At 39.5% G+C, this 20,002-nt stretch overlaps 1 protein-coding gene across 2 annotated transcripts in view; it reads right to left on the reverse strand.

Moving 5' to 3' along the window:
- Positions 1 to 2,019: 2,019 nt before the first annotated feature.
- The window catches only part of LOC133419190 (adenosine kinase-like), a 133,998-nt gene continuing 116,015 nt past the window's right edge, over positions 2,020 to 20,002 (reverse strand). For both annotated transcript variants that reach the window (XM_061708223.1, XM_061708224.1), the window contains exons 8-11: positions 18,558 to 18,593; positions 14,507 to 14,621; positions 3,306 to 3,392; positions 2,020 to 3,067 (exon numbers count right to left, since the gene is read on the reverse strand). In XM_061708223.1, the coding sequence (XP_061564207.1) occupies positions 2,943 to 3,067; positions 3,306 to 3,392; positions 14,507 to 14,621; positions 18,558 to 18,593 (363 nt within the window). In that variant the 3' untranslated portion in view covers positions 2,020 to 2,942. The remainder of the gene's footprint in view (positions 3,068 to 3,305; positions 3,393 to 14,506; positions 14,622 to 18,557; positions 18,594 to 20,002) is intronic.

Genomic DNA, 20,002 nt, shown 5'->3' on the forward strand with positions numbered 1-20,002 from the left:
CTTCACCAAGCCCATAGTTGTTATAGCAATAATGTACTGTAGATCATTAAATCTTCAGTTTTCAGACTTGTTCCACTCCTTAGTGGCATTAGAATTGCCAGAAAAAAAGCCTGATTTTTCATGCAGTAATACAGATTTAATTAGAGAGATAATTGGTGACTTCCCATCAGATTATAAACACATACAGTGCTGCAGAGGCAGCTTTTAAAAGATCTCAAATGAAAACGCATCACCCCTGTAGAGACATATTTGATGTCTAATTTGATTTGCATTCATTTAATACACGTTAATAGTCTTGTCATTTCGCTTTTTCTCTCATTGCCTTGATGTTTTCAATTGACCTGTGCTTTTCAATTCCAGTTTCCCACATTTATAATATCCAACATCTTCCTTGCATGTAGTTTTTGACAGTTATTTTTGATCAGCTTGCTGATAATTTGTGGTTGAAAATTCAGTTTTAGGGGGTTGTTTGGGAAAATAATTGCAAGAGTGGTTGAAACGTGACTAGTGTCCAGGTTTGATGCTTTTAGGGCTGGCGTCATGACGGAGGGGCTGACCAAAACCTGCTTGTGTCTGGCTATAATGAATGCCACCCTGGGCCCCAGCAGGTCCTCCACTGCTGCATGGGTCCAGGGATAATTTGAATTGGAGCATGTGCCATTGCAATCTGCCCATCCCCCCCCCCAACCTCAATCCCTGCCAACTGCCAGACTGGTGTTCACAAACACTGCTGCCCATCTGCGGGGCAAAACACTGGCCAGCACCCCAGTAACTCTTGCCGACATTAAATAAAGAAATTATACTCATAAACCAACTTCTGTAATCAAATGTCACAAAGTCAAGTTTTTCCAGCTCTCATTTCAAATCAGTTAAAAGCCTATTTAAGTTAAACATGTACAAGAGATTAAGTTGACTGCAACACGATCAAAATGTCATTGAAATATTTAAAATGCATATGGCTCAATCATTTATACACGTGACAACACATTATTGTAAACATGTATTTAAGATCATTTTTATTTTATGCTAGAGGTTTTTTTTCCTCCATCTTTTGAATTCACAGAGCAAAACAAATGTTTATCGGGAAAAGTGAGAAAAGTAGTTTCCTTATTGTGGCAGGCATTCTCATTACTCAATCATGGCTCTCTCTTTTTGTGTTTGTGTTTTGCCATCTGTCATCTTGAGAAGCAAATGAACCAGCTGCCATTGAGTGTGATCTTGCCCAATCAGAAATGTGGTCCTTTTCAGAGCGCATCTGTGTGAAGCCTTACAAAAATGCTGTTGTAAAAAAAAAAAAAAAGTGTCTCAAAGTTGTTAATAACATTTTGGCTGAAGAATGTTTTCACCTATAGACAGTCCCAATTAGCATATATGCATAAGCTGGAGAAAATAGAGATCTTGTACAGGGAGTACTTAAGATTTCCCGTAATTTGCTCAAAGAAGATAAAATATGATGTCGCAAATTCTCTGTGAGGAACTAAAATGTTATTCTCAGTCAATAGTTGGGAGTGTGGGAAAGATGAGTGTTGAATTATTTCTAACAAAACACTTGAGACACTGGCCAACACTTCTGCTGGTGAGAGGGAGGCGATGAGAGAGGAGGGGCTTCCCTCTGATCCCCGACTCCAACCCCCGGCGACAGCACAGCTGGGTACGAAGGATCAGCCTAATTTTCAGGTCCCTTTAATGGTCGCGACGAAGAGCAACCACTAATCCTTTAAACTGAGAAAAATGATCTCCTGCAGCCCCGCAGCACTGCTCCAGACACCAAGAGTCCAGTTAGGACCCCAACCAGCAGCAGTAGAGGGGGTTGATGGAGGGGGGGGTGTGACTTGTGAAGAGCCAGTTCACTAGGGCCATAATGGAGGGTGTTGAGCCGGCTCACGGTGATTAGCATGAGACTGCCTCTGTCTCATTAAACAGATGACAAATTCACATTCTCTGTGGGTTTTTATGTTGCTGTTCCTTCTTAAGGTTCAGTCACCTGTTGGTCAAACAAATCTACCATTTCAAAACTGGTTGTGTAATGTTTTTTTTTTATTTGCATAACCAAAAAAAAAAAAGTATGCCTTTAAAACAGTCTCTCTTGGAAATGAAAAGATGTCCATATCCGTTCTCCATCAATGATGACTGTAGATGCACAGCTGAATATGAGAGGAAAACCTTTGACAGACAATATAATATACAGCATTTCATTTTATAGAGAATCACAAAATTCTCCACCTGCTGGTAATATTGATAACATACATAATTTCTTGCATCGCAGCCATGCTGTACACGCTACAGTTTACTCCACATCCTTGTCACTTACTGCCTCATAGTTCAGAAGCTTCAATAGAAGACGCACAATTAGCAATTTACTGGCAAATCAAAAATGGCGTGAAAGACATTGAGCAGAAATTGAGAAGTAGATTAAGCAGCAGGGTTGTGATCGGCAATTAGAGCTTGTAACTCTTTCATGAAGGAGCACAGAGCCTCATGAGAAACTTTTCAAGCAACTCCTGTTGCACTTCTTAGCTAGTGGCCAGTTCCTTTATTATTTCTCCAATAAATTATAAACTGCATGACCTCAAACTTACACAGCGTAACAAAGAAGTGATGCTTGGAGGCAGAGTACAATACTACCAAGTTTTCTTTAGGTTAAACTCATTCATATTATATTTTCAGCCCTTTAGGCATTTAATATTTGATATATGTTTTGTTAATATTGGGGGGGAATACTATTTTATACATGAATATTTCTTGATCTTTGATACTAGTACTTGTATTACACTGTATTACATCTGAGTCTCTCATTAGCGCTTGACAGAAATATTATAGCTGTAGCAATTAGTCCCTTAAAGTCAATCATTGCAAATAGAAAAAAATGTACATATAATCCTTAAGCATACAAGTGTCAAGTATCCTGTGGCAAAGACGAAAATGTGCAGAGTTCGAATTGATCAGTGAAAGTCCGGCTTCTCTGGGAAGGTGCATCCCACCCTCCTGATGATGACGTTAGCTGCATAGTGTCCCGCACGAATGCACTCCTCCAAAGTTTGCTCTTGGACCAATGCGGAGAGGAATCCTGAGTGGACAGAGATAAAGAGGTAAACCATGCTCTTCCTCTGAAATTATTTCTGGAGCAAGTAGGATTATAATAATGGCATCTGGATAAAGAAAAAAAGCTGTCACAGCCACAACACGACCCATGTGATCCCCATCTTGTACGATTTTGCTCAGCTCAAACAATCTGGACACATTGTGATGTTGGACGATGTCAAGTTGTGCACAGTTGTGCTGTATGGATGACAATAATACCATACCTCCCACAAAGGCATCTCCTGCTCCATTAGTGTCCACAATATCATTCTGGTCGATGTCCACCACAGGAAACATGGTCACTTTGTCAACTGTGGTAAGAAAACAAGAAGACTAGTTAAAGTTTACCACCAATGTTTTTTCTTTCCTTCAAGGGGCCATATCATACCACAAGGATAATCTATAATTTAAGATAGTTTCTAAGTGGATTTGAGCACTTCAGTATGATGTTTTTTTAAACAGGACAGTAGATTGACCTTTGAAGACTTGAAGATAACAAAGATAAATATTCAACAAAACACTCTTGAGTTGGAGAATTTATGAATCCTAAATCAGATATTAATATTTGTTTGAGCCACTACGGCGATTCACAGATTTTCTTATAGCCTCATAAGCAGTAAAATGTTTACGCTGTTTTCCATCATGTCGTAGTATGGGATGTAACTTGGTATTGACATTCATGTCTCCCTCAAGATAAATTGTTTGAACAGTGGTGATTTAGGACCGCATCCCTGCAAAGTTAAAGGCATTCCTGTGTTGGAAGTGATTCAATTGCACTTAGGTCTGTTTTGAACTTCCAGGGAGACTACACAAGAGCTGCAGACAGATAGGGAGTCATGTACATTTTTTGTTCCGTTTTTATTAAAATAGCAGAAATGAACAATCAAAGGTCACAGGAAATGTGCTTTTTGCCAGCCTTTTACACCCAGTTGCCTCTCCGTAACTCTTCATGGCCTCTACTTCTCCAGAAATGGGTTGGTACTTAGTCATTTATAAAAAGGAATAGGCAACTGTTAGAAGCACAGGTCGTGAACTTTCCTCCTTTAGCATCTATTAACAGTGGTTTGCGTGACATAAGTAGTTGACTTTTACAGACTTTGCAACAAGGTGGTTGTGACCAAATGCAGATTCCTGTACAAACAGTCCTTTTTATACACTTTCTGTACACATACAAAGGTAAAGTTACCTCAATTTATCTGTAGGGACCTTATCCACCCTATCAACAAATAGGAATGACGTGATTGAGTCTTATCAGAGGCTTGAACTAATTTATTTTGACATGCTGCAGCTGTGTTAACTGTGCGCTAACATTAATTAGCTTTTTCCCGCGAAGACCATATTCCGTCCTAACTCAAAACTGCTTTCATGCTTGTCAGATACTGGGCTAGTGTCAGACTTGTAGCATCCACAAGTATGCAAGAGTCCATAAAACTTATTTCCAAGAGGCTGTGCACTAGACATTTCTAAATCCTGTTAAAAAGATACCAACTGTTCAAAGCACATTTAAATTTAAAGAGGTACATTACTATCGATATATGTGCAAATCATTTTAGAGGGTTTAATGTGAGAATAAAAAACTCTAGAAAGAAAAAGAAAGTGTCTCGCCTCACAAGCCACACATAGTCCATGTATGAGCACGTGCTGCACATGTATGGAGTTTATCCTCCAAGCAGACATAAACGTACTAAAATAAGAACAACTTGTCCGTGCTGTCTGCAGCTGTCGGCGGGTGCATTTATGAAGGGGCATAAATTATGTTTTATTAACCTATGTTTTTTTTTTTTTTTTTTTACATTTATCGACCATCAAAATGCCATAAATAGTGATCAAAGCTCTTTAGAGGCTCAACCATGTGACATAACAATAATTATTTGAATGTACAAAAGTTTCTTTTTTGGAAAAGCAGTTATTTAAAAAAAATAAAAAGGTATACTTATTGATGCGATGGGATTTAAAAGCTAAAACTGATGGAACAAATGAAATAATCAGCTGTTGTTTAAGTGTAAATGACAATATAAAGGAGATGAAAAATTATTAGACCATCAACTAGCTGTAGGTGGCTGCTGTGGTAGATAAACACTCTGCCAGAATAAGTGGTTTCAGTTCAAAGCTAAATACATTAAATGAGAGTCTCTTTGTCATCTTCAGAGGATTATACTGCTACAATTATTAGTAGCATATGTACTTCAAAGAGCCTTCCTGTTTAAAGCAGAGGGAGGGGGGGAAAAAAAGAAATGAAAATCTACCAGATGACAAAGTCTCGAGGTGTAGAGTGACATTAAATCAGCAACTTATGTCAGAAAAATCTAAACCACACACACAATCTTCAAACAATCTAAGGGCTCCGGTGCAGACGTGAACCTTAAAAAAAGGTGCAGAAGACAAAAGACTGACATGTGGATTAAAGTAACATGGGGATAGACCTCTTATTGAGAATAGAAGCTGGGAGTTTAAGAACTTGAGAAGAAAAAAAAATACAAAAGATTTGTTTAATGAGGCTCCCTGCTATCTGACAAGGGCTCAGAGAATATCTGAGCAGTAGACAAGTATCTCCACCTTATCAATTTTTGAATGTCTTACAGGGCAAAAGATGCATAACCTGCAGCTGAGCACGTGCTTAGTACTTGATGTTAAAGAAAGTGCTTTTATGCACTGAGAGGAAACCATCATGCTGTGGCTGGAATAGACATCTTAAAAGAGTGACTGTGTTACAGGTCATGTACGAAAGATGTATCAGATTAAGAGTTCTATTGTGTTTTTGTAACGACACTAATTCTTTTTAAAGGGAAGCAGCTGATGATAATAAATTAAAATACAAGAGCCTTTTCAGGATCAGTTAATTAGCAGAATAACAACTTTGCTTAATTAATGCCACAGTTGAAGCTTGAAAACCCTCCTCTCTCTTGAAGCGATTAACCGCCCATAAAAAGTGTGCTAATAATAAATTACAGTATGTCAGTTACCCTGCTGATGGGAAAATCAAGTCATGAGATGCGTGTCGCGCTAATGCGACGCACTCTGTGGCTATAAAACCGGATCCTTCAATAAGGTGAAGGCCGCTGCACTCGCTCTGCAGAGACTGGTGTTTATTAGATCCCTGAAAATCCAACTAAAATAAGTGTGAGTAAATACATCTGCGGTAGTTAAAGACAGACAGCGAGCGCAGTCCCTCAGGAGTCAGGTCTTATTAGAAAGACAGACAGGTAACCCGTCATGTGAAGTGATGCTAATTTGCATCCAGAGATGTCAAAAGGTGTCAGAAATCATTAATAAACACAGAATCGGCTCATGTTAAACAAGTTGAAATTAACAGCTTTGTTTCTATTATTGAATTATTATTCAACTCATAAAAATTCACTGGGAATTTGATGGCAGCTTGAACACACCACATATACACATATACACATATATATATATATATATATATATATATATATATATATATATATATATATATATATATATATATATATATATATATATATATATATATATATATTGTAATCCTTATTATTATTAACTCCTCTTGTCAATAAAAAATAAAAAGTAGTTTATTTTATAATCAAGACTAAATTGAAACGTATTTCACAGCATACTATACTAGAGCAAAAATAATGTAAATCAACCCAATTTAGAACAGCTCTAAAAGCCAAAATCCAGCTTTTATTTCTACAAACATCCTTGAAAAGGGAAAACAATTTTGCGTCTATTTTTATGTTTAAGTGCCAGCATGTTAGCATTGCTATTTGAAGCATGTTGACATGAAACACAGTTGAAGCAAATCAAGTCAAGTACATTTTTATTACATTATTTATTATTATTTATTACATTTGTGGTATTATGTAAAAAGAATAGCAGGATTTCTACAGTTTAAGTGTGCTCACATAAATACAGTATGATTTTCACGTCAGCAATCAAAAGTGCATGAGCATTTCATGCTCAACTCTGCAAGAAAGGTTGTGAACTGTACAATTTGCAGTTTGCAGCACTTGCAGGAGGTTCTCAAAAGAAAGAACATTGGCTGAACGGAGCAGGAGGAGTAGATTGTTGAGCTGAGCTGCCCAGCAAATGGCTAGTTCGACCGTACTGATCGTGCATTTCAATTCACCAAGTTGGGAACATGGCTATCCTGACAACTGGTAGTAGTAGTAGTACGTCTTGAAATAAGAAAAGATGGGCTATTTAGTGGAGTAGTTCTGCAAAGAAGTCAGCTCTAGTGATCAAAACATTTAAATTGTACCTGCGAGGTACAACTTGTAGCACATTTGTTGTAACATCCATACGATGAGTGGGATAATGGACTTCACAGCATTTGGGTATCAGATATTGATGTGCCTAACGCATCCTACCTTGGACCTGCATTTATTTCTAAAACCCGAACCTGGGCTATACTGTGCAACATCTATGTCACAGGTTACAAGAAGTGTACAGCTACATTCTACAGATTAGTTTATTTTCACTGCAACAGTGAGATGGGAGACAGACCTGCACTCTGCACATGAGAAAGGTGTGTCGGTGTGTGTCATTGCTTAGATGCAAAACAGTTAAAACTATATAGTTCATCATTTGATTCCGGGCTGTCTGGAGTCCACGTGTTTAACACTAACACGGTCCTACTTTGCCTTGGTCACTGGCACGGTGTCCACAGCTGTTTAAGAGTGCCGTCAGTGGTGAAAAATGATATATTATCAATAGTTAAGATAAATACTGTTGTTGTTAATGACAGGTAACATAGTTTAATCACATTGATAATCTCTACTTTCAAATTGCTTCATAAAAAGGAGGTCACAGTATGTTTATTGGACAAATTTTGTTCATAGTTTATTTGTATTACACTATTAGCTTTTGATTTAGCTTTAGACCCTTTGTAAGGGTTGGGTTATCAGGGCAGCGTCCGCAGTTATGCAGTCGATATACCGGACCGTCGTGGTAAGGAAGGAGCTGAGTCGAAAGGCGAAGCTCTCGATTTACCGGTCAATCTACGCACCTACCCTCACCTATGGTCATGAACTTTGGGTAGTGACCGAAAGGACAAGATCGCGGATACAAGCGGCCGAGATGAGTTTCCTCCGCAGGGTGGCTGGACGCTCCCTTAGAGATAGGGTGAGGAGTTCGGTCACCCGGGAGGAGCTCGGAGTCGAGCCGCTGCTCCTTCACATTGAGAGGAGTCAGCTGAGGTGGCTTGGGCATCTGTACCGGATGCCTCCTGGACACCTCCCTAGGGAGGTGTTCCAGGCATGTCCCTCCTCCCTAGGGAGGTGTTCCCGGCATGTCCCTCCTCCCTAGGGAGGTGTTCCAGGCATGTCCCTCCTCCCTAGGGAGGTGTTCCAGGCATGTCCCTCCTCCCTAGGGAGGTGTTCCAGGCATGTCCCTCCTCCCTAGGGAGGTGTTCCAGGCATGTCCCACCGGGAGGAGACCCCGGGGAGACCCAGGACACGCTGGAGAGACTATGTCTCTCGGCTGGCCTGGGAACGCCTCGGACTCCCCCCGGAAGAGCTGGAGGAAGAGCTGGAGGAAGTGTCTGGGGTGAAGGAAGTGTGGGCATCCCTGCTGAGGCTGCTGCCCCCGCGACCCGGGAACGGATAAGCGGAAGAAGATGAGTGAGTGATTGAGGGTTATCAGGGCATTGAGACTGCAACCACAAGGGCTAGGGCAATGAGGTTAATGTGGGGTTTGGTGTCCTGTACGGGACCTTTTGGCTATAGACGTGGCTGGGGATCAGTCTGTTAATTTTTTGGTTGGAAGACAACCAGCTACTACAGGGCAACGCCCTATTCATCGTTTCCTTAAAAGGTCTGTAGGCCCCAAGACCATTGAGATATGCCGCCAGAGTTTGGGGCTGGCCATCACTGGAAGGCATTTGAATTCTCTCATTTTCCCTTTGCGTTTGAAGCTGATTTTTTGTCGCTCAAATCAGACTGACTATTTACAATTTTGGGGTTTAAGGCCTCAAGCTGATGTCCGCTGCCACCAAGGTTTAGCTTCAAAAGGTGGCCCGTGTTGGATTTCCTGCAATGTAATCTGTCAAGATGGACATGGGCTTTGGTGTGACTGCACTCAAAATGACACTGGACTCATTAGCCTTCCCACTATAACTGTCAAAATTCAGATGGATTCAAACGGTCAAGCATCAATTTTGAGGGAAGAATTACACAAGAAGGCACAAAGTCCCTCCAGGGGTAGTCATGAAAAACCTGTCGCGACCAGGAACTGGCCATAAGAATACAACACACAATCTCTTTCCTGCATGGCTGATTTTGTGCTTTTGGGCTGCTAATTCTGCTACTGCAAAGTGATCTAATTGCCCGTCAGGATATTATACTTGTTTTATTTATATTGACATACATGTGATATGACAAACGGTAAAGTAAACTATGAAACGAGTTCTACCATGCTTCATGAGAGAGTAACATCAGTTTTGGACCAGAGCGTGTTTGATAAATAATCCTACAGGTACAGCATGTATTTTTTTATTATTATTATTATTATTATTTCTTCGTGATCAGCTCACTTTTTGGCAGCACAATGTTGTTGATGGCTTTTGCAGAGCTTTCCGAGAATGATTTCATGACACATCATGGCACGCGAGACATCCAATATTTCTCCGTATTCATGACCAGTGTTTGTTTTCTGATGTTAGGGGAAAGCTCGCACAACCTCATTGATGCAAATGATTCAATTTGACTGACACGTTAACTCAAGTTACAGTCCAACAATTCCCCTGCTGTCTTTAACAGAGATCTCATTGGCAAAAATCTGTCATGGACATGGCAATAAATAACCAAAAAGCCTTCTGCCAAAATACTCAGACTGTGTTGTTACTGGCTCACAGAACATCTGAAAATATCACTTTGCTGAAACCATTTCACTGTAATGAGACAGACATTATTTTCAATCTAAAAAAACTGCATTACTCACTTTTAAACACTAACATATTCTCATTCTTTGACTTTGGTCAGATAAAAATCGCTCGATGTAGCAGACTGGTGGTGAATATGTGGGAGTGTCGAGGGGTTGTACTTTGACAGGTAATGTGCACCAGTAGGGGGGGGAAACAAATGTTAAGAAAAACTCAAAAGAATTTAAACTATCTTTTCCAGTACGGCCCTTTATAATTGTGAGCTTTTGTTCATTCACTCTTCATAATTCCCTCATTACATCTTTTGAATGGTGGTGATTAAAATAAATTCTTTCAACAGGCATCTCTTTGAAATGAGTATCAAGTCCTTTATTATTGTCTATTCATTTTGACAATGATGGCTAACAGCTCAACAGTGACTGAGAAAACGTTCTCTTGTAAAATAAGTTACTTTTCAAATAGAATGACATCAGCCTCAGTGAAAAATTATAATGGAAATGTGTTTTGATACTAATTATTACAGGCTATAGATGGCAGCTCTCAATATTTTTGCTTTGACAGGTAGATCACATAACTGACAAGCCATTCAAATTAACTCTGGTGCTGCTGCCTTTTTATCCTTCGCACAAGTACAACAATTAATGCATTAGTTTAAATTCTGCACTGCCAAATCAATGGGAGCTACACATGAATATTTAGCTAAAATTCATGAGCCGAAGTGCTCAAGTGAGTTTCAGTGAAACAAATCTTTATGTGAGAAACTTCCCAGAGAACACTTCTTCTGGACTCATTCCTGTTGTGTTTCAGCCAAAATCCGAGCCTCAGAGAGGAAAACAGAGTTTACCGCTTTCTTGGCAAGCGCGACAGGTTAGAAGCGAGTTTGACATTCAATCTGTTTCCCTATCATAACCAGCATCTTTGCTCACAACTGAGTTATATAAAAATGGGCATATGCCTATAATTACTGAAACCACAGGCAAAAGATCATTGCCAACCGCTATCCATTCAGGGAGTTATGAAAGCGAAAACTTCAACGTGACGTGCCAAGGAAACAGAGAGGAGCTCTTTAACATACTGCAGTGCATGTAGTTAATTGATAATTTTTTCTATTATAAAATATGGAACATAAACATCACACTTTTTAAACTGGTTAAATTAAGCAAAAAATGAACGTGCATGAATATATTTGAAGCTAAAATAAAACCAACAAACATTCTTTTATATCCATTATTAACTCCTTTCTCCATCTCATGTGATTAACACATATAGATCAGTATCAAAGTGGAAATCTGCCTGCTTTGCCCCCTGGAGAGCCCTAAAACTCCCAGAAGAGCTGAGTCAGGCTTTATCAAGTCCTTATCAGCGATTAGAGCGCCGTGCCGCCCTCCCTCAGCCGAATGTTCGTTTATTAGATCTCCTCACCGTTAAGGTTCAGGGCACAGTGATCTTAATTACTGCAGTAATGGGTTTATAAGCAAAAGCCCAGAGTAGTTCAGCGGCGTCAGAGGCTGTGAAATAAAGGGCTATTTCTCCCGCTCCTGGCTCTGAAAAGGCCTGTTTGAGGTGGTGGTGTGTGATGAAAGGCTCCAAATGAAGGGCAGAAAAAAAGAACAATATGAAATTGACATCTCTTTTTGGTGAATTATACCACGGGGGAAGGCATTTTCCCATCCTTAATCACTATAAAATGGTTTAACATGACACACAGAGGCTGGCAAATGATCAAATCCTGACAGGAGGACAAATTGCAAACAAAATGAGAGATCAAGTTTATTAGAGTGCTGCCTCTGGGAAATGAAAATCTTTAATTCTCTTTTTACATTGACATTTATTTGGCTGCCATGAATGGGGATGTTCACACACAGACAAATACATACACACGGACAAACACACACACACAGACACACACACACGTTTCTGGTACACCTACTACTGTAACAGCGTTGCTGAAATGATAGCACAGTTAATGACATTTATCTTGTTTGCCTTTGTTGATGACATCTGAAACACATCGTCTTTCATCCAACCAGCATTCATCATGTATTTTATATAAAGTTCATAGCGGCGCATGGCTGTGTCTTCATGCGGGAGCAATGAGGGGAGCAGGCAGGAATTATCCATCACCTCCAGCACAATAGATGGATTTTTTCCCCCCTTTCTTTTTAAATGTCAGTTATTTTTTTCTAACATAGTTTTATAAAATTCTCATTAAACTAAATTCACTTCCAGGAATTCTACTTGGATCATGAATATTTAAATTGGCTTGTTCTGTTATAATCTACGGTATTTATGAAGACTGTGCAATGACTCAGTATGATCCTTTAATGACTTGAAGGGGAATTATAGAAGGATAACAGTGTAAATTCATGAAGAGCTGTGATTAAATTCAACAAATGATGTCAGGCAAGTCTTTGGGTGTTGGCAAATCAAAATATTGCACTTTACATGTCTTGACTTTGTCATGCCAGTGTTTTTGAATTTTGGGCATTATAAGAAACAGAGAAACACGCTTCAGAGGGATGGGATTCTGGACAAGAAAGCGTCGGAAATCCCTGGTGCTACTGACATTCGGCCATTAACAACTCCAAAATGCTGGTTAGTTTTCATCCCTTATTCATAGCCTCATACATAACAACAGCATATCTGCATAACGACAACACCCATGTCTACTGTTTTCATTCCAAGTCCATGAGCCAGCTGCTTCCAGACAGTTGACGGGTGTTGCAGCATGGAGACTGCTGACATTTTCCTGCTTCTCACAGTTGTCATATCATGACCATCTATTTGTGTATCCGGAGAATGCAAAGGGAGTTGAATGACATCTTAGTAAACAAAGCAGCTGATGCATGTTTCCCCCTCAGAGGAGTGAAACAAAGGTTAATGAACTAATATACACCTCAGATTTGAGGTAATTCTGCATAAATGTGAGACGATGCGATATCGTCTCACGGCTGATGGGAGCTGAATAGATAGCAAACTGAAATCATCAGGCATTAACGCTAAAATCAGCTGCCTCCAGTGGCTGAAACGAACTCTGATAATGAACCAAAGGGCGTAAAATTGATAAAACTTGAGAGGCATTCAAAAAATAACCCTGCTGAGTTGATGAAATTGGCAAAGTTGAGCAATAATTATTTGAGTTGACCACTAAAAGTGGAACCTCTTCCGTTAGTTTAAATATACTTTATTTACTTAATCCTTTATTTGAAGGTATATATGAATTGGTTTGTGGGGGCATGGTATTGTTTGTGTTGTATGTATTATGCACAGATAAGTTCAGAAGGAATAATTTTTTGTTGGTTTGTTGCCTTGTCTTCGCCCCCCTCCTTTCTTGTGTCAGAGTGTCTGCAGTGATTTAATGCGTGATTATTGACACCTGCAGATGAAGGGAAGAGTGTGAGAGTTGGAAGCGGGACAGTTTTTTGACTGCAAAGGGCAGATCGCAGAAATTAAATTAAGATGCTTTTTTTTTGCCTTTTTGATGGATACTTTTTGCAAAAGTTATAATCTGCTGAACTATCATTAAATTGCATCAATTTGGAGGTGACGCTGGATCCGCGTCTGTCTTTTGTTTTTGACTGTGTTGACCCGCTTAGTAGCAGCTCACAAAAGTTTGGATAGGGAAGCCGCAACACATTAGAAATGGACAAGTTATACATCATTAAAAGGAAAACATTGATCCTAGCTACTGTAGTAATCTTTTTTCTTTTTTAATATATGCAGGAGTAGTTTGGAATTCTATATATGCTTACCAAATATGCCTACCAAATAACAGTTTACAGAGAATTTAAAAGAGTGCTAAAAGTCCTCCTGTTGCAGAGCTGCTCTACAGCGTACAGCGTGAGTGATATGCTGAAGGTTTACCTGAGGCCATCTCTCCCCATGCTCCGCAAGAGTCTGAGTTGAACTGCGAAGCCAATGAGGAGAGACAACCTGTAGCCCCGAATAAAAGCGAGGGCTCCCAGCAGTAATCGGAAACTATCATCTTCCCCCCGCACAGCTTAAACCTGCAACCCCTGCGCAGTTATGACACCGCCATTTAATGTGCCACCAACAAATATGGCCTGATCAAAGGAAGCTGAATTGATTTGAGGGCTACCTCTGTCATCTTCTTCCCAAGGTCACTCTGCAAGCATTTTGGAAAGAAAAAAACATATATAAGAGGGCAAGACGTTTTGAATTGAAGCATTAAAAATTGCTGAGGACTGGTCTGGAGTTTGTCCAAGTCAAAGTTAGAGGTACTTCACAAATCAATGCCTGCTTTTTCTGCATCCCCCACACTTCTTTTATGCTCCGAAACGACAGAATGTAGTACAAGCACAATTTTTACACATCTGGTATCAATATTGGAGCTTAACTTCAAAGAAATCGCTGATAGGATTCTGCTCTCTTCACTCAGCGATCTAGTATCTATTTAAAGCTTCATTGTGTAGTTTCAAGATATGAGATTTGAGTGAAGGGTAATGACGTTCAAAAGGGGCCAAAAGCGGGGACGTGGATTTCGCTCTCAATGGATGTGTATAGATAAGCCAACAAAAGCTAAAAAAAAAAATGAGAAAGTCCTACCAACAGTGGCGACTGTGTCGTCCTTGCCCTGGGTGAAGACCACCACTCTCTGCCTCTTTCCGTTCTCCTTGGGGAGGTTTTGCGTCTTCTGTGCGATTTCTGCAATGTCCTCTGTCTGCGAAGACACACACAGGCCGGACGTGAGTGCATCACGACGATTCATTTCAATCAGAGATCAAAGAATTTCACTGAGAGGGGTGAGATTTTTTCCAATCCAGGCAGACCGATCAGGTGATAATAAAACCCGATAGGCTGGTCAGATACAGATCAATCGCAGAGTATGCAAACATTCTCCTATGTAGTCACACGGGAGAGCTAGAAAATATTAAATGCCATATTCCCTAAATGAGATGGTAATAGGGGTGTAAAGATATGCCGTCGTGTGATAACGCTTCTTCTGTGAGCTGAAGCGATAGGTGGTGCGTGTACAGTTTGCTTCTCCTCCTGAAACGGGCCATCTCTCCTCGGCATCTGCACAGAATGGATATTCTCGCCTGGAGACGACAGAGCTCTCTGGAGTGCTTGCCTTTGATCATGAGAGGGATAAAAAAAACCCACACCTGTCAGTGCTACTTTATTATTAACACATCATGATACACTATGAGCAGGTAGAATGTCTTTATCGTCCTCTTGCAGTGAGGTGGACGGGTTTTTCAGTAATGCAGCACACTAAAGGAGCGAGCATTAGGGATCAGGGATGCCTCTAGCGTCTAACACTTGAGTACCTTCAGGGTGAGCAAATACTGTGATTATGGGAGTAATCAGAGAGATAGGCTCCGGCCCAATGCTACCAGCCACTGTGGCTCGCTCAAACCAATGAGCTTTTTACACATCTAAAACGCTTCCCAAACATCCTTTAATCAGCCCTGAGAGGTCCGGGGAGACCCAGGGCTGAGGAAAAATGGGTGTAACACTCTAAGTAAGTGCTAATGGCGAGGTTAATACAGAGGCTGTTAGCAGGCGATGGTGAAAAAAGAGCAATTTGTCACTGTGACTGGATGTAACCACAAGCACTCCTCCAGACACTGAATGTAAAACCACACAAGGCTTCGGCACATTGTCACCCTCAGGTTTTATGTTCGCTGACATAAAAAAGGCACACTACTTAGGTTTAGGAGCAGAAAAGTTCTAAGGGCCGGAGGGGGCAGTGCGGCTGCTGAACAGGGCACACACACAAACATTACCACACAAATAGGTGTCTTCACTTTTGCGTGCCTAAAATCACTTACCTGGTAACTTCCTATAAGGCAAAACGACATGGAAAATAGCCTTGAGAGTGAGTGCAAGACAAAAGGATTGACAAATGATATGGTCAATTTAGTTTACTACTGCCAAATGGCAATATTTATGGTCGTGAGGTAACTGATCAGATATAAATCAACAAAGCGTGAAATATGAAAGCTTTACAAGGGTGTTAAATTGCGTTTCTGTGTTGAAGCCAGTGAGAAACTGATAATCTCCACTGCAGGCTGCTTGAGAAACACTGCAAGGGAGAGATTCAATTAGAGCTGTGATGCAGAGAGCTCTTTGAGCATTTAAAGGAAACAGATCACAATCAGGCGACTGTGCTCAGATCTGCTGATTGCTGTGTTGGAGAGGACATGCTCTTTATCTTGTACCTATACTGAGGGAGTGCTGCTGTCATTTTTGTTAGTCATCCATGATGTGATGATAACGGTGCTTTAAAATCCATTAAAAGTAAATCATGCTGTGTTTCTGGCGTTCTGAAAAAGGGCCACAATGGCATATAAACCTGTCTTTTAATGAACTTCAATTAAGCTCACTGGCTTCTACACACCTCTGTACAGTGAGACATGTGATGAAATATTATTATGATGAAAGTGTTCTTGATAATATGATGACATTTTCTAATCGGTTTCTCTCCCAGTCACACTTCATCTTTAAAAAAATGATTAATTTGTCAATGTTACAATTCTATATAAAGTAAACAAATAATATATGAAGCATGAATGTCATTTTAGACTCTTCAGACAACAAAGTTTATCAGTGGAAATAACTGGTGCATGTAAATATATGACATGGATGGATCCAAAATTGTGAAAATACAGTCAATTCTGCAGACGAACGCAATGTACGAACAAGAGGCTGAAAGTTCCTGCAACCTTCCAGGACTGGAAATGGATCTGGTGCAAAACAGCTTTTGGTAAATTGACCACTGCATGTAAAAGTCAACATTTGGTCCCCTCTTCAAATTATTCATTCATATTTTTGTTTGTTGCTTTGTTTTTTCTTTCTGGTGGTAGTAGAAACTCTGGTTTCCTTAGCTGGGAAAATATAATTATTATTATTATTGAATTAACAGGACTAAATTGGAATGAGCTTAAATGCTTTTTGAATGTGCCTTAAGATGACATTTGTCCTGATTTATATAAATAAAGCTGGCCTGAAGTGAATAAAAGGCAGAGAAATACTAAAAACACTACAGCCATCGGGAATTTAATTGAAATTACCAGCATGGCTTTTAATTTTGTGCATTAACTGCACCCAAATTTAAACTCTGCTCTGGAGGCAGCAACCCGGAGCATCTGGAATTGACTGTTCTAGTGGTTCAAAGAGCTTGATAGTGCTTGATAATTTTGCTTATTGGAACAGACATTCTTCACATTTTTCACAAGGCTGTGGTGAGTTTAGCACATACAATTAAGAACGGGTTAAAACCCAATGGTCAGATTAAAAGCTATTGAAAATATTCAGAGAATATTTGTCGTTTTATTTTAATACAAACTCTTGGATGCATCTGTGCAATGTTAAAGACACGTGTGGTTTCATCTGTCAACAAACAACCTGTATAGATATTAAAGAAGTATGGGAGCCAGCTTGGAGAAGAACAGTAAACTCTTCCCAGAATTATCAAAAGATTTCTTATCAGAAGCTGAATAAAAACATTATAAAAAACACACAACTGTGAAGGAAACATCTTTGAATTAAAACCACCTAGACATTCAGTAAGTACAGTACACAGCGCTGGTGTTATCTGAGAAATCACAATCATCCAACACAATTTTGCAGAGTGTTCTGCCAAATCAGGTTGACACAGAAAATGTCAAAGAATTGTAACTACCAGCAGAGTCTTCACGTTGCCCTTTGTGTTTTTTCTTTTTTTAACTTGAGGCCCCTCCATTACACCCCCCTCTCCCCCTCCTCCTCCTCCTCCTGCCCCTGCCTTCATCCCTTCTCCTCTCTTAAACCTGTCACTGCCATCAGGATTGCATTTCTATTCCAGTCACGTTGATCACACCGTTAGTGATTCTGGATGACAATTATCCACACAGAGCACAGCCATATTTAAGGCAGTCCTACCTCTGAAAGAGCGCAGGCACTTAAAATACCTGAACCCATGTAAAAAAAAAAATTAAAAAAAAAGCTGGGGGGGCTGGGGGCAGAAAAACACAAACATACACACACACACGAGCTCTGGCTAATTCTGTTTTTGATTTTGCATTTCAATAAAGATGCAGAAAATATGCAAAATATGTGCAAGACAGATCAGGAAAAAAAACCCTCATTTGAAAAAAACGCAGTCTCACTTTAAAACAGATATTCTAAAGGCTAACAAGCCCTGCAATCTTCATTTCCATAATATAAAACCACAGGTGCCTTTAAATTGCCTATTAAAACACTACAGAGTGTTTCAGTGTAGTGTCGTGCTACACAAGTGAAAGGAAGACATACAGTAATATCCCTGAATGCAATGAAGATGATGAGGAGGCTTTTTAACCAGGCAACCTGATGAGCCCCAAGCCTGCAGAGAAAGGCTTGAAACCGTGCCCAACTTCTCAGCTTCCCAAGAGGCTTTTCAAAATTCAATAAATAACATCTGTAGGCGATGTTGGGTGCAGACCTAGCAGAGTGCGTCATAACAGAGAGCTGGCTGAACAAAGAAACCATGACGACTGCCAGGTTTCCATAGCAACTGCTGCAAGGCCTGGAGAGTATAATAGCACATCAATCACTGTCCAAAAAGAACTTCATTATCAGCAAAAATAATCCTTTAGGATCTTTTTTACTGTGCATTTGCTGGTCAACTCACCTCAAAGCCCAGCTGTTTGGCAAATGTGGCTGCCTCCTACAAAAGATAAACACACACACATACACAGAAATCATCAGTTAATTACTGTCACACACGGTATAATGACACACTTCAGACATGAAGTAAAGACATCACACTTCTCCCCTGCTCATCACATCACTTCAAAAATGAGTAACTTAAGTTAGCATTTGCTCTACCGGTTCCTGATTTAATAGGCCTGCAGCCCAGCCATTTAAACTATTGCCCGACATCATCTCATCTTAAGCCAGCAGTATGAGATGACACCACATCAGCCTCCAGGCTTGAACACAAGCACCTAAACAATGAATATGTGCTGGTATGTGGGAATCCCCGATGCTGCAGGGTTTCAGTACTGACCGTAATTCAGGTGCTGGAATCTCCTGACAGGTGAACTGTACACTGTTTAGTCACTCTCCATAATTCAGTTCATTATTACTGTACATTATTGGTTCAAAAGCATAGGTTTGTGTTAATTATTCATTTCTCCACAGACAAACTTTGTGGGAGCTAAGGAGAGGCGGAGCATTAGTTAAAAAATAAATCATTAAATAAAACTGGTGGAGCTCAAAATTGCTTCAATTACTCGCAGCTCATAGCAGGTATTTTGAGTGAACCGTATGACGAGTCATTGATGTGACTGTTTGAAGCTTTCTTGTGACAATGATAATAAGATGGTTAATTTAATAACCTGTTAAGCGCTTTTTTAAAAAGGACCCCCTCCCCCCTTCCCAATTTCTACACGAGACTCGCCAGATGGTTCCATGCAGCAGACCCTCTGGCAGGTCAGGTTACCCCCGGTTACCATATGTAACAGTCAAAACCCATGTTTTACAGTTTTAACATTTCAACATATTTTGTAATTGTTTCTGGCGTATATTGATATGCACGGAAATTTAAATTCAATATATATATATATATATATATATATATATATATATATATATATATATATATATATATATATATATATACATACATATACACATACACATTATATATACAGTGGGGAGAACAAGTATTTGATACACTGCCGATTTTGCAGGTTTTCCCACTTGCAAAGCATGTAGAAGTCTGTAATTTTTATCATAGGTACTCTTCAACTGTGAGTGATGGATTCTAAAAAAAAAATCCAGAAAATCACATTGTATGATTTTTAAGTAATTAATTTGCATTTTATTGCATGACATAAGTATTTGATCACCTGTCAACTTCTACATGCTTTTCAAGTGGGAAAACCTGCAAAATCGGCAGTGTATCAAATACTTGTTCTCCCCACTGTGTATATATATATATATATATATATATATATATATATATATATATATATATATATATATATATATATATATATATGCATATATATATATACACATATATACATACATATATATATATATACATACATATATTTTACACACACACAC

This window comes from Cololabis saira, chromosome 19 (genome assembly GCF_033807715.1).
Source record: "Cololabis saira isolate AMF1-May2022 chromosome 19, fColSai1.1, whole genome shotgun sequence".
NCBI classification, from domain to species: domain Eukaryota; kingdom Metazoa; phylum Chordata; class Actinopteri; order Beloniformes; family Belonidae; genus Cololabis; species Cololabis saira.